Source organism: Nilaparvata lugens, chromosome 14 (assembly GCF_014356525.2).
Source record: "Nilaparvata lugens isolate BPH chromosome 14, ASM1435652v1, whole genome shotgun sequence".
Lineage (NCBI taxonomy): Eukaryota > Metazoa > Arthropoda > Insecta > Hemiptera > Delphacidae > Nilaparvata > Nilaparvata lugens.
The window spans coordinates 15,943,955-15,966,910 of NC_052517.1; the positions used below are offsets into that span (position 1 = coordinate 15,943,955).

At 34.6% G+C, this 22,956-nt stretch overlaps 1 protein-coding gene and 1 long non-coding RNA gene across 2 annotated transcripts in view; both read right to left on the reverse strand.

Moving 5' to 3' along the window:
* LOC120354209 overlaps positions 1-22,956 on the reverse strand; it is a 45,430-nt gene that overhangs the window by 16,992 nt on the left and 5,482 nt on the right. The window lies entirely within an intron of this gene.
* On the reverse strand, positions 1,552-22,634 carry LOC120354205 (cationic amino acid transporter 2-like). Its single transcript, XM_039440874.1, has 5 exons — positions 22,499-22,634; positions 17,569-17,722; positions 11,575-11,735; positions 2,847-2,955; positions 1,552-1,709 (listed from the first exon to the last, which is right to left on the reverse strand). Exons 1-5 carry the CDS (start codon positions 22,628-22,630, stop codon positions 1,588-1,590), a joined length of 678 nt encoding a protein of 225 aa, XP_039296808.1. The 5' UTR covers positions 22,631-22,634; the 3' UTR covers positions 1,552-1,587.

The following is a 22,956-nucleotide window of genomic DNA, read 5'->3' on the forward strand; positions in this document are numbered from 1 at the left end:
ATACCCACAATAGTTATTTGTGCAACTAGTGCGCAAAGTGACACTTTGCTGCAACTAAAGAAACGTTTACGCCCGAGCCGTAGGCGAGGGCAGAATGGTTTCTTGAGTGCAGCAGAGGAACTTTGCGCACGTATTTCACATTAAGTTTTTCCCACAGTTACCATTGAATATGAAAAGTGGGTAATTATGGGTAAAATTGCCTGAAATGCATCAAATGTTTTTCTGTGTAATTTTATTATTGATAGAAACCTTAATCCTAAAATCCCAAAGTCCTCGTTGTCCTTGGTTATAATATATAATTAATAATTAGCGCATTGTGCTTCGGTGCACCTCTGCTCACTATAGCAGCCCAGTCACTGTTACCAACTTCATTTTGATTTTGCTGCACTGTTGCTCCATATAACCTACTAAGTATTTTGCGTTGCCATGTTGCAAATCTGGAGTGCAGAAAAATTTTTCCCGCACTAGAGCGGAAAAGTGATTCTTTGCGTTCTGTAATCAGTGCAGCAATGGCCACTTTCCAACGTAACTGTAGGAAAATCTATGTACAGAGCTGCTGATGGGAAATTTGACAACTAATTGTATGTTAATTAACTATATTGTGAGGTCCACGTTATAATGGCAGTGGATAAAGATAGAAGAATAACGATGCCGATTCTCTGTATTAATTAATTATATTTCTACACTGTCAAAAACATAATTGGCATCGTTGTGGACCTAGAAAAGGATAGTACCACCGGCTTTGTCGAATGTTAGACAAGGATGACAAAACCAAAGTTGATCAAATACTGTCATTATAACGTGGACCTCACTATAGTGAGAGTTACTTTAGAATAAAGTCAGCACCTGATTAACATTGATGCTTCTATTGTTGTCCTTTGATGTCTTCCTTATTCTTGTGATGAATGAATGGATAGATCGATTTCAAATCTGAAGTAGATACAAATAGAATTTATTTTAAAAATGCAATTCTACCTACTATTTGTTATGATAATGGAAGATCAGGCAGGCAGCAAATGCAAGATGGCGGCTAGTGTGCGAGGCTAGCAGAGATACAATTACATTATTATCATGATGTTAATTTATAATACAGTTTATATTCTATGTGAATAAATAAGTCTAAATGAGCTATTGTGTTCTTTATTCTTTAATCTTAACATGACGCAGTTGGTACGACGTTTGGTGTTCTAACAGTCATAAGCATGGGTTGTGGTTTCCATGCTTTGTTATTGGCTGGTTGTATGATTAAACATTTTCTGATCAGAAACTACTCGTGGACAAAACTCTTTTTGTTTTAAACTCAAGTTTTACTATCAAATAGCAAAGGACTGGATTTTTTCTGACCAGGTTGCAGGCTTGTAGCGCTCAACATAACCTTTAAAATGATACCAATATCTCGATTTTTGTCACAAGATCTTTTTTGAACGCTGCCTCCTCAGTTTCAGTTATTGACAAAGTGAAATGTGATCTATGAATGATGATATTGATACATTTAGTAAAGAGAGATTATTATGGAAGGAGAATTTGGAAAGGTTGGATAGAAAAAATTGGTGGATGAGAAACAGTAAAAAATTTATTTGCAATGCATTAATCAACAGTGACAGAGAATCTGGCAGGCGGATTACTCATGTTATAGGCTGGTGGAGACTGCTCTCTTTTCTTGGCTTCAGCACTGTGTCTTATACCATATCCAAAATAAATGACAAATCCTGTGAAAAATAATAATATAGTACATTAGAACAATTCTTCCCTAGTACAGTTTTCTTCTAACCAACAACATTCCCAATAAAAGCATGGGGAAATATTGAATGAGTGTGACATTCACTTCAACAGGTACTCAGTTGATCAAGTATCTCAGGGAGGGTCTCAGTTCCTCAAGTTTCCATGGCTTTCAGAAGTCCAGCTGCTACATTTTGACATATTGCAATTTAAAACTAACAACTTGAACTCACAACCCACCCTTTTACCTTTAGTCAAGTCAAATGGATGTTTTTCAGGAAACAGCCCTGAAAGAATTTTTCACCACGGTCCTATATGTTTTTTTGGACGCTGAATTCAAATCTGAAAGTTTCTGACACGCCAGAGGGTGGCTTCATACCCAAAACGCCCAAAAACACCCAAAATTTCGGACTTTTTTCAATTTTTTCATTCAAACTAAAAAACATCGAGTTTATGGAGAAAAATCATTCTCTAGAAATTGAATATAATGAAATTTCCAAAAAATTGAGTGGTCGTGCAGGACTCTACCATTTTTCCCGGAGTCACAAATTTTCAAAAAATGGGTATTTTTCAAGGTGTTTTCAAAATTATGCAAACCTACCACTTCTACCCTATAGAACTTGGATATTTTTCTAGTAATGATATAAAACCACACATAACATAAAAAACAATTAATTCAGAACAGGATTCCTTAGGTTTTTTCGAATTTAGTAGAGGGGGAGGGGGAATACATCCAAAAATAGAAAACTATGTTCTACAGCTAAAATACAGCTCGGTAACCCGAAATGATAGAAAATGGTACTTGGTCTTGATTTGAAGAACAGAATCTCCTCTTTCATGCGAGGTATATGATTTTTGTGAATATATAATCATGAATGAGATAAAATTATTTTGAAAAATCAAGAAATTTGCGATATTTTCCTAATTTTCACAGTCTTGACAGTTTTTCGATCATGAAAAGTGATGGCAACGCAGCTTATAGAGCATGTAATTTTCTTTCATTTGACACCAATCACAAGTTTCTATTATGTATTGTACTCGTTTTAGAGACTCATGTAGGCTACTTTGGAAGATGGAAGATGAACCAAAAATAAAAAATGAAACATGATTAGTTAAGATGATATTACCCAGTAGCATCCATATGAAGAACCGTACCCAAGTCTGCACATTCAGCATCACCATCAGGAAAATGTTCATGAAAGAGCTCACAATTGGCAGTATAGGAACAAGAGGTACCTAAAAACATAAATAGACATTTTTCATCAATAAATTCATTTATTTCACAAACGAACATAATATAAAATTACAAGGAAGAAAATAAAAAAAAGTGGAATAAAAGAGGACAATCTTAGGAATAGAGTGAGGTGTAGGCTTACTATAATGTTCGTGAGTATATTATACTCTTAATAGAACAAATAGAATTGATTGATTGTATAAATAGTTCCTACCAATAACCCAATCTCATGGAGATTGAAGTGGATTAGGCTACTGAAGAAACTCTATTATCTTGAGGGTTTGCATTGTTGCATGAAATAATACAAAAAATATATGTGGACCCTAGAAGACAAGGGGTCTAAGTGACTTTCTCTGAAAAATGAGTTGAGCATGTATTATGATAATAGAAAGGCCTTTCTATCAACTGGTAAAGAGATCCAGGTAGATTTCATGACAGGTGCTGCTATCTATCGTGTTGCCCCTACACTTACTAGAAATTATAAACAATTCCTCATAGCTCTAGGGATCTAAGTAGCACTTGGATCCCTTGACTACTCAACTTGACCAACTTGTTTGGTGTAAAATCTTGTAGACCTACTGATTGTACTGAACATAGGCTCTGAGAACATATTGAAAACTTGTGAAATGGAAACATCAGATGATGAAAACATCAGCCTTCATGAACCAGGTAATGTAATACAAAGTTTATTCTGTTATTTAGACTTAGATAAACGTTAAAAAATCATTTTTTATCATCAGCTTATCCAGTTGGAGTTATGAAACTATAATAAAGTGAGGTTATGCCTAGTACATGTATATGCTAGTAAATCCATTTTTTGTTATAAACTAATTTTTATTTATTTGCCTGTTTAAATTACTATTTTCTATAATCAGCTTATCCAGTTCGAGTTGGACTTATGAAACTATAATGAAGTGGGGTTAGGCCTAGTAGGCTTTGTGCTAGTAAATTCATTGTTTGTTATGAACTAATTCAATTTATTTGCTAATAGCCTAACTTGTAATTTATTAATTACTTTTAATATTATTATGAAAGTGGCGAATAATTATTGTGAGACTCGAAATGTTGGTTTTTTAGTTGAAATTAGTAAAAAGCTGAAGACAATCTTAGTATCTCATGATTCTATTTGCATGTTGAAAATGTTGCAGTGCTATGTGTAAGGAAGTTTAACCTACCAACCTTTTGTTCACCAGTACTAAAAGACTATTGTGTTCACCTTTCTGTTTCAGAATCTGAACAAGATGACTCTGACAAGGACAAGGACTATATGCCAAGCAGTGAAAATGAATCAAGCAACAAAACTCTATCAGGTAAATATTATGCATTCCAATTCAGTTTTCTCCATGTATGTTTCACAATTGCTGGATAGATTGAGATTGCGTCAGTAACTTAACCCTGAAAGAGCTGGGCTCATATTTCTTGTGATTTTCTTTATTCTTATGACACTGCAAAAAGAAGTTGACTTGGACTGTTGGACTTAGAGTTGGTCTCTCATTATCTGTTTCAGAAAGTGGTGGAGAAGAGGGAGAAGAGAACATAGTGGACGACCTACCAGAAATTGCTATTCCTCCAGAACCTCAAAAAGGGAAAAAATGCGTTAGGAGATCTGAAACTTGGAAGCAAGCAAGGGCAAAGAAACTGCGAAATTCTGGACAGTCATATGTCGATAGGAAACACAAGGAACATAGAAAAAAAGAAATGAAAGTGTATAATCACAACTGCCGCTACAAGTGTACACAAGATATTCCTCAAGAACAAAGACAAGGTATTTTCAATCATTTCTGGCAGCTAGCAAATTGGGATCTGCAATCAGCATTCCTGAATGGTGCAATTGAACTTAAAAGTGTGAAAACAAAAAAAGAAACAGCAATTGCCAGAAAAAATGTCTCATGTGAATTTCACTTGGGTGGTTTTAGAGTTTGCAAGGAATATTTTCTTAGAACATTAGATTTATCCAACAAGAGAGTACGAAATGTTATTATAAAAAAGCAAACAGGAGAATCAGGAATCGCAACAAGAGACAAAATAGGTAGAAAGGAACCCCCAAACAAAATTCCTGCTCATAAAATTGAAGTAATTAAGGAACACATTCGAAGTTTCCCAAAGTATCAGAGCCATTACAGCAGAGAGAAATCGCCTCTAGTGAAGTACCTTGACCCCTCACTGAATTTAACGAAAATGTATGAACTGTACACTGTATTTTGTAGAGAGAAGAACATTGAGCCTGAAAAGGAAAGTTTTTATCGGAAAATCTTCCATACTGAGTTTAACGTCAGTTTTCATAGACCTCAAACAGATACCTGTGTGACCTGTGATAGATTGCAGGTGAAGATCAATTATGGCACTGAGGAAGAAAAAAGAGAAGCAGAATCCGAAAAAGAGTTACACATGCGCAGAGCTGAAGCGGTTAAGAATATAAAAAAGAGTACTCTGAAGCAAAACATGACGAAGAAACAGTTGCTATTTGTTTTGATCTACAGAAAATGATGCCGACCCCAGATGTCACGAATTCAAAAGCCTACTACATGCATCAATTATGGACATATAACCTAAATATCCATGATTTAAAAACCAAAGTTGGAAATATGTACATGTGGCACGAAAGCCAAGCAGGCAGGGGGTGCCAAGAGATTGCCTCCTGCCTCTTGAAATACATATCAACTAATCTGCCTCCCAATGTCAAAACTTGGTAGCCTTCAGCAACAATTGTGGAGGCCAAAATAAAAGCCACCTAATATTGAAATTTTGGTTGTACCTAGTAAAGAGCACCGAACTTGAAGGCATCACCCATTATTTTCTAATGTCGGGACATTCATACAACGAGTGTGATCAAGACTTCGGACTTATAGAAATAAAAAGAAGAAAGAATAAAAGAGACATGTTCGTTCCAGATGATTGGATGGACCTGGTTGCATCAGCAAGCCGGAAATTCATTGTTACAAAGATGCAAGAAATTGATTTTATTGACATCGAGCAACTTAACACTCACTTTCCAAAAACGGTTAGAGGAATCCGCGCTATGCAAGTACTCCATTTCAAGAAATCATCTCCAAGCACTCTCTTTTTCAAAAGAACATCAGGAGATATTGAGCCATGTCAAGAGTTATCAATGCTTGCCAAAAGATCAGTGTTCAATGATGGGAAGAGGAATTTTCTTGATAAATTTATGTGATATATTTCAGATAGAATATCCTATAGGCTACTATTAAATGAGTAATTTCTGTTCATATGTTTAGATGTTTAATGTTTATTTGTTTATATGTTAAGATGTTTATATGTTTGTATTTCACCGGATCTTGAAAACGGTTCTAACGATTTTGATGAAATTTGCAATATAGAAGGTTTATAATGTAAAAATTTGATTGCAATAGGTCTCATCCCCAGGAAAACTTGCTGAACGACATTAAAGGATAATTCATCCTTGGAAAAACAGCGGAGACTTTTTGTAGTCTGTGGATAATGGAAGTGAGTGAGTGAGTGCATATGTGGAAAATCAAAATATCTCATCCCCAAAACTCATGAGCTGACGTATAGCCAGCTGTAAAATATAAACACGACCTAAAAGATGGAGAAACCTGCTTAAGTTCAAATTATTCATAATGAATGAAAAAATATCGGGGCACCAAGCTTTGCTCGTTATTTATTTATTGATAAATAGAACATAATTCTTTAAAATGATTGGGGAAGTACTAACAGGCACAGCCCAAAATGGTTTCTTCCCCGAATTTTGATTTATTCACTATAAATGGTCTAAAAAGTAAGTTAGGTATGTTCCATACACATTTTAATTCAGGTCCAGTTTTCAGTCAAAACATTCAAAAAAAGAAATGTTTTAATTTAGATTGTCTACAAACCAAATTGAATAACAAAATAACACTCACTAATCACTTAAAACTGTAAAATAATGATTAACTTTGAAAATGATGATGAATTTGAAAACGTCGCGAAAATATGTTTTTTATTTTGAATACGATTATCATCCTATTATATTAAGCAAGCAATTCCTGTATTTATTTATTTATTTATTTATGTGGTTATATGGTTTTATGGTTATCTGATTATGTGGTTATATGCATATAAATTTATGTTCAATGGATCTCGAAAACACCTCTAACGATTTTCACAAAATTTGGAACAAAGTAGGTTTATGATATGAAGATTCGATTGCACTAGGTCTCAACCCTTGGATAACTCGCTGAAGGACATTAAAAGGATGAATACGTCCTTGGAAAAACAGCTGGAAATTTTGTCGTCTGTCGATACCATAATGGAAGAGAGTGAACAAGTGCATGTGTGTGGGATCATCCAGCTGATCTCACGATTATCTAGAAATTTTAATCAACTTTATCAAAATATCTGATTTGTTGACTGACATGATATATCATTCAAAATGAAAGTAGGCTATATCAGAATTTTCAAAGTTAATCATTATTTTACAGTTTTAAGTGATTAGTGAGTGTTATTTTGTTATTCAATTTGGTCTGTAAACAATGTTTTTCACACGTTTGGACTGAAAATTGGACCTTAATTCAAGTGTATGGAACATAACCTACGTTTTGGACTATTTATCTATATAAGAAGAGAGAGTAGGGTTGTGCTTGTTCGTTTGTTCGCATCAAAACATGTCAACTTGTGGATTGCATACCGGAAAAACGGGAATGATTTAGATCTCCAAATTTTGAACATAGATTCTAAAAATATCAATCTCTTGCACCTGGAAGCCCAAATTTCAAATTTCCTTCTAGATTTTTCAGAATTAATGTTCAAACTTCATTAATGATACATACGATTTCATAAAAGAATCACCAAATCATATAGTCAAAATTAAAAAAGGAACATCTGTTTCTATATTGCTTTCTACCTGAACAACATAGTTTTGAAACTTCGTTTTCCTGATGCAATGTTTAGGCCTACACGTGGCATACATTTTTCAGCTAGAACAATTTTTGAGACAAAGTGCTAAATAAACGTCTACAGTTTCATCAATGCTGTATCGGCAATATGAAAACGCATGCAGTTAAATTGAATAAAGGTGCCTTTATGTCTTTGAATAAAGGTGTTGTTATTTACATAAAGAAATTATATTCTTCCATTTTTATTTAATTAAAATTTCAAAATTATTCGAGCCATGATAGAATGACTGACTCACTGTACAGTCAGTCGAAAATTTAAATATTGGAATGAGGGGTTTTGGCAAGCTGAGCAAAAAAAAGGTCATATGCACCTTTTCGTTATATCTTCAAATGAAAAATGAGTTTTGTGGGTTGTCAAAACTCCCTCTGAAAGGGAAACTATTCAACTTATTCTATCTTTTAGTAAAATGACAATGATCATCCATCCATGTATCATCTTCTATACTATCATAAAGGGAAGAACTGGATTATAAACGTAGCCTATACACAGATGTAAAGTATAGGGAAATTATGTTTGATGCATTATCACGTCAGAACTACTGGACTGATTAACTTGAAATTTTGCATATAGATTCTTGCTCAACCGAGGGTGGTTATAGACCAATTTTAAATTCTTCAAGATTTGATTACCTACATCAAGTTTTCAGTTTGTCAAGTTTTCAATTATTTGTCATGCTTGTAGTTTGTATGGAAGCAGCAGAAGATTTCTCTTGAAAGGGAAATTAGAAGATACGTATGATTGGGGATCCTTTTCGAATGATAAAAACAGGTTTTCCGTCACGCCCAAATTTTTTTTGAATCCAACTTCTTTTTTCAATTGAAAAGTGGTCATACTGATTTGCTTGTAATGCAGCATATAAATTCTTAATCAACCGAGGATTCTTATAGGCCTATTTTGAATTCTTCTAGATTTCATTACGTCAAGTTTTAAGAAAGACCCTTGCGAAGCACGGGTTACCTGCTAGTAGTGAATAAATAAAAACTCGGGGAACAGTTTTGGGCTGTGCCTGTTAGTCCTTCCCCAATAATTTCAAAGAACTGTGTTCTGTTTATCAATGAATAAATAACGAGCAAAGCTAGGTGCCCCAATATTGTAATAAATTATAAGGCCTATATCAACAAGAATCAAGAATTGATATTAAAGGTGAACGATTTCATTAGAAGTTGCAGTTAATCAACTGCTGGATTAATATTGGGTATTAATTATTATTGTACAGTATGTACCCATTAATTATTGTACTCAGGAGCAATGCCCTAGAATATTGGTAGGGAGTTTGGAACACTCTGAGTAGTAGATTTATATTCAATAATTTATATTTAAAATTGAGATGGAATATTCTGCTAATTTATAATAATTCATTATATTTCTTTACAGCCAACAAATGCAATTATATGCAACAGTGTGAGAACAGTGTGACAACACATTAAGCTGGATGGCTTAGCTCGAATTGATAGATAGCGAGCGACTACCACTATCGGTAAAAGGTGCCAGTCAGCTATCATTAGTTTCATGCAGCTTTTATATAATATAGAATTCATTTCAATTCTGTGATATTATGAATGTAAATGTCTAAGTGTAATTGTCTATGTAGAATTAAATTTTTAATAATTATTATTGTTCCCTCTCTCGGAAAGGTGTTCTCCAAATTTCCCCTATGGCTCCATGTTTTATTCTATTTCCTGGTGATTCTTGTTATTTCTGTTATACATCTCACTCAATTGAAGGTGCTTACCCTTCATCACCATCACGTTGGGGAAGGGTTCTTATCTTTTTCGGCTACGTCATCCCTCCCAGTGACTTGTAACAGAGCTCGGCTTGTTTCATTCACTCTTCTCTAGACCTAGACTTCTCCAGACTCTCTTTATTTTATGTTGAAGTGTGCGGACGGAAATTAATTCGGTAGTGAAAAAAATTAATAAACGTGTATTAGTGCGAGCATGCTGATAAACTGGAGGACAAATCTGATCCTGATGCTCTACCGACAGAAGCATAATATGCAGGGACAAAATCTTAAAACCGGTGAGTCCGTTCCTTTATTGAAAAAATAGTTACAAAGGACCCTTAGGTGGAGTCAGGCTCCACAACAGATACAGTGCTATGTGCTTTGTCCAATGACAGACAAGGATAGAAAACAAATCAAATGTGAATCAGGTGCTGACTCTATCACTCTACAGTACCTTGCCTAATATTCACGGCTTTGCAAAAACATCAGGTTTCAGAGACCCTATACTCCGTACACAATTACTTTTGACTTGGAAGGGACATGCGTGGCCGAGAAGGCATACAGAGGTAGGGATACAACAGCGGCGATGTTGCTGTTCTGAACCGGCCAGCATTCTCTAATCTCTAGTGAGTATTCAAGCCCTCATGTAAAACTTGGGGAGTTTTCTCTCTGAAAGCATTCAGTCGACTGACTCTAATTGACAAATTGGCAACTGCGCTCCTACCTATGACTCTATCCATCCAGTGATGGCTGATATCCCTCAATTTCTTTGCGCCGCACATTCCTCCAAGTCAAAAGTAATTTTGTAAGGCATATGGATCCTTTATGGAGAGGAAGCTCCCTAAAGAGATTCCTTGAGGTACGCTCCTCACACATAGGCACATCCTATGATGTTACAGGATAGGCACATCCTCCCTTCCATAGGGATTCTTCATGAATGAGAGAGTTGCAACGTATCACCAACTATGGATGAAGCATGTTGAACGAATGTCAGCTGATAGGCTGTGTTGTGCTAAAAGGATGTGTGCCAAAAAGCTCCTTGTGTATCTTTTTGGATGCAACACGTTGCTTTTGAGAAGATACAAAAGAGCATATTTGTTGCTGCCAAACGCGTTGATAGAACTCGATGAGATTTGGCAGGAATATTCCTTTTTCATCTGCGCGTCGATGGATACACAAGGTTTTTTGAAATTTTGGATTTTAAGGTTGATATGAAAAGAAAAGGAATTCCTGCATACTCTTATATCACTATATAATTATGGTTAATATATGATGATATATTATATCATCTACTTTGAAGATAGGATCAATCAGACTATAGAATTATTCATAATCAATCAGCTGACAAGTTGATTATTCATTGCATGCATTACACAGATGTCTGGCCGTGTCTATTTCTATAAAGTAGGGTTTCAATATTTTTTCAAGATGCGTGTCCATCAGTATCAATATTCTCACATTTGAAAAACAAATTTAATAGGTGATTGAAAATAAAATTAAAAATGATCAAATGAACTAAATAATGCCGAAGAAATTATAATATTCTTGATTGAAAAAAATTAATTTTAAAATAATTGAGAAATACTTTTATCAGATGGAAAGAGTATCACGAAACTGGATAAATCATCATATGGGATACAAATTCAAACGTGAACTGAGTTTATTAACATAAGTGAGTTTTTGATCTTGGAGAAAACAAAATAACAGTTTTCAAGAGTAAATATTGATTCAACTGAATCAACTAGATCAGGTGACATCAAATACTCGTGGATGAGAAAACTGCGTGAGGTCTACTGTTCACAAAACTGCTAGTGTATCTTTTCGGATGCAACACGTTGCTTTTGAGGAGATACAAAAGAGTATCTTTGTTGCTTATGGATAGATTACATTTTCGTGAATGTTGGATGTTTTTGTTTGGGTAGTATTGTAGTCTAGTGGCCCTCCACCGATAGGCAAAGCTACAGGACCCGGATGACTTCCTTACCCTGAATGACAGCTGTTCTCTGGATTGTGGCTGTCTGATGATCACCAGCACACTAGCTATGATTCCAGCTGAGCTCAGCACCATCAGGAAAACCGCAAAAGGTCTGGTGGTGGCATTACTCACTCCCGCCACTGATGCACTGAATGCCACCGAGGAAAGAGCTGCAAAAACAATAAAATAAATCTTCATTTACCAAAAGACTAACTACTACATCAATTACAGAAAATATTAGATAGTTTTAAAATTGAATGAATTTCTAATGAATTGGGTGAATTTCTAATATTCGAGTTGCTATTGCCATAGTGTAGTAGATCATATTCCACACAGAAAACACTACATGAAGAAGAGACATTATAAGAAATTTATGAAACCAACCATGGTATGTAATTTAATGGCTCCCTGGAAAAACGTTACAAGCGCAATTTCTCAGATTTTACAAGAACTAAAAAACGTTTCAGTGTTGAATTTTTTGATATATTTTAAAAGTATTTTTCAAAATTTCTCCTACCAATAACTACTAGTAAAAGCTATAACATTCATCAATAGATGTCACTACATGATAGGTAAGAGCACAAGGAACGTTCTTCCATAAAAAAATCGAGTAGCCTACTTAAATTTTGGCGCTTGTAACGTTTTTCCTGGGAGCCATTCAATTACATATAATGGTTAGTTTCATAAATTTCTTATAATGACCTGTGTCTTCTACATGTTTTGGGTTTTCTGTGTGGAAATTGACCTACTCCACCATGGCAATAGCAACTCAAATTTGAAATTCATCCATGATTTCACTTTGACTCAGCTCACACAGAATACATTTTCTTCAATAAGAATTAATTGTTATCAAGCAGATGTTTCACGACAAACGTAAACCAAAAAAATTAAGAAGATAGTAACATAGAGAAAAACGAATAGCATTAGAAGATATCCCATGGTATATAGTGTAAGTTACTATAGTTAAGTGAGGAACATTTACTGTTTAAGACTTTTTATGCCCAGTAAATTTTCAAATGAGTTATCATTGTATTACTATAATGTGCCACAAAACAAGTGTGGCTGCAGTTTCGTATTTCACTAGCTATAATAAATAATTTTTGTAAATTTTTAAACTCCATTTTTTGGACATGTTACTCATTATCAAAATTTGGTATTCAAATAGTTTTGGGCCGAGCCTGTTGTTCTTTCCAATCATATGTTAGTTTTGAAGTAACGACATTAACAGTCTTCAACAATATACCCGTTTGGACAATTTGGAACTCGTTGGGATTCCTGAGACAGCGGGTGAGGATGTGTATGCTATCCTGGAAACTGTTGCTAGGGAAATTGGTACACCTTTTAAGAGAGACGAGATATCAATCGCCCATAGAGTTCCTTCAGCCAAAAATATAACAAAATCTATTATTGTGCGTTTTTCATCTAGATCGACCAAATTAAATTGGAAAATAGCGGCGAAAAAAAGAGGACGATTGAATACCACCGATCTAAAGTGTAGCCTTCCACCGGGAAATATTTATCTAAATGATCATCTCACGTCCCATAACAAGTTTCTCTTGAGTAAAGCAAAGAGTTTAAAAAAGAACAATAAGTTAGCCTACGTTTGGGTCAGTGATGCAAAGATCTTCGTCCGGAAAGAACAGGATTCTCCAGTGAAACGGATAACTAAGGATGAAGACCTCAAACCGTTTGAATAATACATTGAGAGTTTCAACAGGAGTAAAGTGTATGTATTCTCAGTGTGGCGATCTGTGTAGCGGAGAAAACTGTGAGTGCTGTCATCATTATTTTTTTTTTCTTCTCTACTTCCACAAAAATATAGGAAGACATTTCATTTTTTGTTTCTTACTGTTTCTTGTGGTCTTCGTTGCGCCACCAAGACATTTTTTGTTAAATTTCGTTTTTTTTTCTTCTTCTTTTTCTCACCTCAACCTCCTTAACCTCTCCTTTTCTTAAAAAAATTTCTATGGTACTGATCAACAACTTTGAAGATGAACTCTTATTGGAATCTTATGAAACGATAGAAGTAGATGATATTTTCAACTTTAAGCCCCATGATTATGTTGATAAATTATGTGACAACTTTTTTAATATTTGCCACATGAATATAAGGAGCATGAATCGAAACTTTGATGATTTTGCTTACATTATACAAAACTGTGAAACAAAATTTGATATAATTGTCCTGAGCGAAACCTGGGTTGTTGATAATAACCTTTTCAATTATAATTTAAATGATTATTCGGTTCAAAGCGTTCCGGGTAACTTAAATAAATGTGATGGAATTTGCGTGTTTAGTAAAAATATCTTGAAAATTGAATGTATAAACTATGACATATTGGAATCAAATTCTCTAATACTTGATGTCATACAGAAATCAAATATCAGATTAACTATTGTCGCTATATATCGGTCACCTTCTTCTAATCTAACTATTTTCCTGAATAGTTTGAATGAGTGCATTGATTACCTAAACAAAACTAACAGTCCGAACATAATAATAACTGGCGATATCAACATTGATTTAAACCGAAACACCAACGTAACAAACGAATATTTTAATTTACTTTCTTCAAATGGTTTCAAATCTTTTATAAACAAGCCCACGCGTGAGTCAAACGGTTCCCAATCATGTATAGACCACTTTTTCTTTAAAAATAGTTCTTTTTCCAGTGATACAACAATTGGCTCGGTAATAAAAACAAGTGTAACTGATCACTATTTAACTTGCATGAATTTAGGCTTGTATGAAAATGTAAAAATGACACAACAAACAACAGATAACAAGGAATTTTTACACTATAATAATCTTATAAAGAATTTAAAAAATTGCAATTGGTCGGATTTGGATGCATTGGTTGACTCGAGTATTGATGACGCGATCGATTACTTCATGAACAGATTAAATACAGAGATAAAAAAGGAAACTTATGTGAAACTAGTACCCCACAAACTGAAACCTCTCAAGCCTTGGATTACAACTGGACTAATTATTTCAATAAGGAAACGTGATCTCATGTACCAAACTCTTAAAAAACAGCCTTTCAACTCCATTCTAAAATCGCAGTATATAAATTATAGAAACATCTTAAATAATATGATTAAACAATGTAAATATGACTTCTATAATAATAAACTATCGAAATGCAAAGGAAACTCAAAAAAAATATGGGAGTGTATAAATGATTTACTCAACACTAAAAGAGAGATTTGTACGCCTAAGATTGAGTCCGATGTTCTTAATCATCATTTTGCACATGTAGGTGAGTTGTATGCCAATAAACTAATTAATGATAACCCTATACAACATACATTTGTTGATACTACAATTCCATCGTATAGTTCCTTCTTTTTGGCTTATACAGATGATGAGGAAATATTGGCCACAATAAATTCTCTCAAAGGTAATTCTGCTCCTGGAGTGGACAATCTAACAGCTACTTGTCTAAAGAAGATTGCTCCCTCAATTACAAAACCTCTCAAACGTATCATCAACAAATGTTTCGAGGTGGGTCATTTTCCAAGACAGTTCAAAGTTGCCAAAATTGTTCCTATCCATAAATCAGGTGATCCGTCCAACCCTACCAACTACCGTCCTATTAGTCTGATGAATAACTTAGCCAAAGTAATGGAGAAGATAATTAAAAAAAGATTATTGGGCTATCTGAATAAATTCAACATTATTAATGAAAACCAGTATGGATTCCAGCCCGGTAAATCTACAGAGGATGCCATCACCAGATTATTACAAATTATAACAAAAAACTTTAATAATAAGAAAAAAACGTTGACAGTATTCTTGGATTTAGCCAAGGCATTTGACACTATCTCTCAAAAACGACTTCTGGAAAAAATGGAACACCTGGGGATTAGGGGTATACCACTAATATTATTCAAGAGTTACCTGTCAAATCGATCTCAGATACTCAACACAAGCAATATGAAACTCACTGATTTTGGTCTGCCGCAAGGTACTGTCCTATCTCCCATTTTGTTCTTAATCTATATCAATGATCTCCTTAAATTAAATATAAGAAATTGTGATATAATATCATTTGCAGACGACACTGCTCTAACTTTCACTGAAAACTCATGGGATGATGTAAAAATTGCAGCGGAAAGTGGACTCAGATTGGCGTTCTCTTGGCTTAATCAACACATATTAACCCTCAACACAACTAAAAGCGTCTTCATGTTATTTTCACCCAATTCCCTTACTCAACCACGAACAATAGACAGTATAAAAATCCATCGATTAAACTGTAACGACCATAGACTTCTTAGCTGCTGTTCTTGTCAGAAAATTCAAAAAGAAAAAAAAGTTAAGTACCTGGGTATCTTGTTGGATCCACACTTAAGGTGGGATAATCAAATTAATAACATGTGTTCCAAACTAAAATTCCTTATCTACAAATTTCACCAAATTAGACAACTGAGCAATATAAAAATAGCTAAACTAATCTATTATTCGTATGCTCAATCCGCTTTTCAATATGGCATACGGGCTTGGGGGGGAGCTTTGAATGCGCATTTCACAAAACTTTTCATTATTCAAAAACATCTTTTAAAAACTATTCTAGGCAAACCCAGACTTTTTCCAACAAAAGATTTATTCAGGGAGTTCAAGGTTTTAACAGTTCGACAACTTTTCATAAAAAATTTGGTACTATATATTATAAAAAATAAAAATTTATTTGAACCTCGAGAATCTCTTTTGGGCTTGCGCCCCGCGCGAGACATTTTCCAATTTGTCAGAATGGACTTGAATGTGTGTAGGAGACAGTTTTCTTATATTTCCAATAAATTAATAAACCACATTCCCTTAAATATTCTTGAAAAAACAAACATAAACCAAAGGCTTAGATCAGACATAGATAAATGGATAATAGCAAATAAAATCGAGGAAAAATTGTTTTAAATAAACTAATTTTCGTCTACTCCATGGTTGCAGTTGACTTACCTACCTCTTACCGTTCCCTTCTTCTTCATTCTCCTTCTTCTTCGTCTTCTTCTTTCTTCTTGGCCTTTTCCGTCTTTTCTCCTTCCGTTCCTTTATTTTTAGTATCCTCTTTATTATTAAGTACTAGTTTTAATTCTGTATTTTTTTCAAGAAATTTGTTTTGGATCATTTTTGTTAAATATTTTTGAAAAACATTTATATTGCAACTCACACCTGCGCACAGGGTTTCCTTGCAGGTGTAGATTCTTATATATATATATTTTTTTTGTCTTGAAAGTGTTGTATATTTTTTTTGAGAATCAATAAATTTGAATTTGAATTTGAATTTGATATGTAATTTTGTAGCATGTTGTTTTGGGAGTCTCATAGTTCTGCTTTTCACGCTCACAGGGTGTATCAAGCTTTCCAAATTTCCACCACGTCGCGCCTAAGATCCAAGGTGTGTTTCCTAGTAGTTATTTTTTGTGGAGATATGTGACGCTGGTAACACTCATATTGTGCCGTTGTTCTAACACTCTCACCCGTTTAAAACAGTGAAAGGCTACTTTATTCAGTAGACGACAGTAATCGGCCTGAAATTTGGAACATAAACGACCTTTAAGTTAGTTAGGTCCACGTCATAATGGAGTAGAGAAAGATGGAAAAAACGTTGCCGTTGTCTTGTCAATGCCTTCTATAGACGGTAGCTGATACAGACATGTTTATTGATGTAATATTAACAGTTCATTCTAAAAATATAATCAATGATATTCTATTAAGCAAGAAATTATATTTTTCAATAATTTCATAATGAATTTTATTTATTTATTTATCATTTACAATCAACTTAAGGACAAAGAATTTTAATAATCAAGATGTAATATTTTGTTTATCAATTATTAATTCTACATTGTTAAGAGACGATCTGGCAACAGAGCAAAGCGAGATAGAGAAAGCGCTATCCGCTTTGTTGAATGGATAGCAATACCATATTGCAAATCAAACACTGTCATTATAACGTAGACCTCACTATATAGTGAAGTGATGTAGTATTGATTACTCACTGAAAAACGCCACCATGAGTTTGACAATGAGACTGGACTGGGAGGTTGGAGTGGCGGCTTTGTCCATGTTGAAGAAAGCTCTCAGTAAGGTGCTGCCCTCTGCCAGGGTGTCTGCAGTTTGGGTCAAACCCTTTTCCTCCGTAACTCCTTGCACCTTTTGTGAATAAAACAAAAATATTATCATGATTTTGGTTTCAATTTACACTATAAACAGTGAGGGGCTGGTCATGTGTACAGAATGCTGGAAGGGAGAGTGCCAAAGATGATGCTGGAAGGCAAACCCAGAGAAAGAAGACTACAAGGAAGACCAAGAAAGCGGTGGGATGATGATGTTGAGAAGGATTTGTGCAGACTGGGTGTGAGAAGATGGAAAGAACAGCAGAATGTCGAGAGGGGTGGAAGGATGTGGTTGTAAAGGCTAATTAAGGCCCCACACGGGCTGTATTGTGTCAATAATGATGATTTATTTTATTTATTTATTCAATCATTCAGAATTACACAACTTATAGAAAAGTACCACAGGCTAAATCGCCCAAAACGGTTCCAATTCTAATTTATACAACAGTCCAAATATAGTATGATGATGAACATTGTAATGGAATTTCTTCATATTGAGGTGGAATAAAAAGAGTGATATTGTCAGTTACACATAATCTATCTAAAATATAATGAAGAAAAGAACTGGCTTATACACTGTAATATTACATTTTTTCTCAATAAAAATCGAATCTTCAATTCAATATTCAAAATATCAATGAAACTTGATAGTAAATATCGGTGTAATCGATATACAGACTTAACATTTTACCGGGAATTTATCAGATCAACACTAGTGTTGAATAACCTACAGGGGTCGCTGACAACCGTTCTCCCCAACAACCATTCTCCTCTTGATTTTGACCGTAGGCGACAGCCAATACCCTGCTGAAAATATGCCAATGCCGACAACCATTCTCCCCGACATCCGTTCTCCTACTGAAAAGAAGGAGAACGTCTGTCGGAAGCGTTCCCGACAACCGTTCTCCTCGAGCGCTTCCGACAACCGTTCTCTCCGACATCCGTTCTCCTACTGAAAAAAAGGAGAACGTCTGTCGGAAGCGTTCCCGACAACCGTTCTCCTCGAGCGCTTCCGACAACTGTTCTCCCCGACATCTGATCCCCTATTGGGCATTTCATTTCATATATATTAATTCCAAACCATTTCAGAACTTTTGAAGTATGTGCATTGACATTGCACAAGAATATTAATTTGAATATAGACTTAACAAAGATGATCAGAATATCAGAACTTAACAAAGACGATCAGAATATCAGAACTAGTTGTATAGTATCAGAACTAGCCTAGTTGTATAGTACAGTATCTAGTAATCTGGTTTAATAGCATGATACATAGGATTCATGTGACTTCATTTTCAAGTTTCAAGGAGAGAGCCAGCCAGAATGGTGATTTCATGTGATGTGGTGAGGGGAACGTTTGTCGGGAGCGTTCCCGACAACTGATCTCCTCGAGCGCTTCCGACAACCATTCTCCCCGACATCCGTTCTCCTACTGAAAAGAAGGAGAACGTCTGTCGGAAGCGTTCTCGACAACCGTTCTCCTCGAGCGCTTCCGACAACTGTTCTCCCCGACATCCGATCCCCTACTGAAACCTGCTCGAAAAGGAGAACGGTTGACGGCGTTGACCGGCGACAACCGATACCCTAAAAACTGGTTTGAAAAGGTGATCGGCTGTCGGGGAGAACAGTTGTCGGGGAGAATGGTTGGCGCGTTCCCACCTACAGTAATAATAAGGTTCTATTTTTGAAGTACCAAATAATTCTAAACAACATAAAGGGTAAATGAATTCAAAACAGTTTTAAAATAAAGTTTTATTGAGAATAATGAATATAATTTGTAAACTTGTATTCCTTATTAGTGAGGTTGGCAGTTGATGATGTGTTTAGGCGTTCACCCAAAAGCTTCAGGCGTTTCTCTCAAGATAAGATGGCTGCTGGCTTGGCTAGAATTGTTTGAGTCCTCTTGAAATTTTTCTATATAAGTGAATGTTTTAATCGAGATCTGAATAATTTTATTATGTTCTCAATTTGTGTTGAATGTTTTGTGTAATTTTGGAAGCTTGTAACCAAATAAATGAGTTCAATATGAAGAGATAAGTATTTTAGCTTGTAAGAATTTTCTGTTTAAGTATCAAATTGTTTTGTTCAGTAAATTTTTGTTGTAAATTGCCCAGGTTTTATGAAAATTATAATTTGATTTGCTCTGAACTGGATTTCTTATTCATAGGCATTGAATCCATTCATGATTATTTATAAAGATGTACGGTAAGTATAATTGGAACCGATAACTTTCCTTGGGTGATAGGTGAAAAACTATCAAACCTATTGGATAAAATTGGTAGCACGCCAGCATGTACGGGATAGGAAATTCACAAATGACGCATCATCACGTCTCAACTACTCAACTGATTACTTGAAATTTCGCATATAGATTCTTAGGCGAGATGCACACCGGACAAACGCGTTTCGTGAAAAAAGGTTCAGGAAACGTGAAACGAAAGTTGCTCGCAATCGACTGATAAGATTAAGCAGGGAACGTTTCTTTTGTATGCATGCGCGAGTGAAACGGATTGCATGAAACAAGTTTCATGAAAAGGGCTTCACAAAATGCGTTTTTCTGGTGTGCACCTGCCTTAATTTACAGAGGATGTTTATAAGTCTATTTTAAATTCTTTAAGATTCCACTCGGTCAAGTTTTAAAATACACCATTGGGGAGTACGGATTACCTGTTATAATAATACAGGAAAGAATTGGCTTTTACAGGAATGGCGCATCATCACGTCTTAACTATTCAACTGATTAACTTGAAATTTCGCATATAGATTCTTAATTTACCGAGGATGGTTATAGGCCTATTTTAAACTCTACAAGATTTCAGTAGGTCAAGTATTCAGTCTGTTGAGATTTTAATTGGACCCTTGCGGGGCACGGATTGCCTGCTAGCAATATAGGCTATAAATTGTGATAACATTGTCGCTTTTATTTCACTGTAATATTGTATTATTCATTTGTAATGTCATTCATGCTATCATGTTCACATGCTGTATTGAACACAGTACAACTCAAATTCTCTAAACTTCAATAATTATCTACATATATATGATTTACCGATTGGGGACCGCGGTCTCAATTAGTCCAGATAAAATAATAGAGTTCTACTGCGTAATTCAATTCATTTCAGTCACCAGAGATTATTCATGAAATGGCGACATATTTGGACTTCCTATATACACAGAGAAGAAAGAAATTCCTTCCACTTTGTGCTATATACTATCTGTATAGGCCTGGGAGGGGTCTGACCTTATTCACAGAGATATTAAACACCAACTCATATATATTATGATTAAAATAATTGACTAGGTGTAGGAGTATGCCTATAGAAATTAAATTGAGCAACAATTATCAATCTCTTTGACAGAGTACAAGTTTAACTATCAAAATTACATTTGTTGAAAGTGGACTCGCTTACAATGTTTGTTCATATTTTATCTCTATTTATTCCTACCTTCTTCCCCATCTCTTCCCTTTTCCGCTCTCCTTCACCCTTCATTCCTTACTTTTATACCCTCTACCTGCCTATATTACATGGGAAACCATGGCTAGGTATTTTCCACCTTTCTTTCTTTTCAGCACACCCCACCATAAAGCCTGTTTTGTATTTCATTAGAAATTTATTCTAGATTGTGATTTTTTGTATTTTGATTCTTCTATGTATATTGTGTTGAATTGAATAAAATTATTGATTGATTGGAATATAACCATGAATGTAATATTGGTGTATCATACCCTACCTATATTAATACGGACTACATTCATAAATGTAATCTAATCTACCTCCATACGGGCCCGTATGCAGATGCTCGGTTTAAGGCTGTGCAAAGCCTAAAAATAAACTTTCTACTGGTGATATTTTTTAAAGTTTTTCAATTTTGTATATCATCAAGCTATCAAAATGAAAAAGTTTTCTCAGGAAAACTTTTTTCCGATCATTACATTTTGAGATATGAGCGCCCAAGTTAAAATTTTTGGGACAGAACATTTCAATTTCGGTATGAGATGAATCTATGTGATTTTGAGGATGGTATTTTGGATCTAGTAAAACAAATATTTTCTGAGAATATCAATTTTTGATAAAGTTATTAAATTTAATGAAAATTACCAAAAATAACTTTTTGTTGAGTTATTTTTGGTAAATCTTTATCAAAAATTCATATTTTCAGAAAATTTTTGTTTTACTAGATCAACAATACCATAAAGAATCCATCCTCTAAATCACATGGATTTATATCTTACCGAATTTGAAATGTTCTGTCCCAAAAATTTAAACTTTAGACGCTCATATCTCAAAAAGTACCTAATGATCGGAAAAAAAGTTTTCCTGAGAAAACGTTTTCATTTTGATAGCTTGATGATATACAAATCCAAAAACTTTGAAATATATCACCAGTAGAAAGATTATTTTTAGCCTTTGCACTGCGTCCAGCCCATCAATGGTTTTACCTGGAGTTTGAACTGTGGGTCCGTACGCTGATCCTATATGTAACCAGTAAACGCCGTTTAAACTTTATTTGCTCAAATAAAGTAAACACTTAAATTTGGTCGTTATTGCAGCTACTTGTAGTATTCATTGGGTAGTTAGCTATATCGTCAGTTATAATATGAATTAGTCTTTAAGACTACTTTATTGTTACCTACTTTAAACCTACCGCGTTTTTTCCTTAGGGCTATTTTTGGATATCAATAGAAATATAAATCTGAGTACCCTTTTAAAAATTATTTCATCACGACTTAGTTTCGGCTACTAATGCCATTTTCAAGTGCATTCTATGCTACTTTATAGTCTACGAAACATAATAGAGAAATCTATTGTACCTCATAGCGTAGTAGTAATATGCAGAATGAGACAATTGTGTATGCCGTGAGGGTGCCAATTGATGTCATGTCCACCAGCTGTTCCATGTCAAAAATGGTTGCTACCATACCTGCAAATAGAGTAGGCTTCATTTTGAAATCTAAGTCTACTGACTTCCAAATTATTGAGAATGGAAAAAAATGAAAATAAGCTTTATTCTGCCTTTGAATAATACAGCAGTTCAATATGATCATTGTTTCTGAATTATACTATAGTGAGGTCCACGTTTTAATGGCAGTGTTTGATTAGCAATGGTATTGCTATCCTTGTATATTATTCAACAAAGTGGATGCGCTATCTCTTTCTCGCTTTGCTCTGTTGCCAGATCGTCTTTTAACAATGTAGAATTAATAATAAACAAAATAGTTCATCTTAATTCTGTAAATTCATTATTGAATTATTGAAAAATATAATTTAT

What these genes read in the sequence shown, in the direction of transcription:
- LOC120354205 (XM_039440874.1), bottom strand. Translation starts at nt 22,630, where the DNA reads ATGAAGCCTACTCTATTTGCAGGTATGGTAGCAACCATTTTTGACATG. An exon ending in GAGAACAGCTGTCATTCAGG is followed by an intron (nt 2,956 to 11,574) that starts GTAAGGAAGTCA and finishes TTATGTTTTTAG; the next exon opens with GTACCTCTTGTTCCTATACT. An exon ending in CTTCATATGGATGCTACTGG is followed by an intron (nt 1,710 to 2,846) that starts GTAATATCATCT and finishes TATTTTTCACAG; the next exon opens with GATTTGTCATTTATTTTGGA.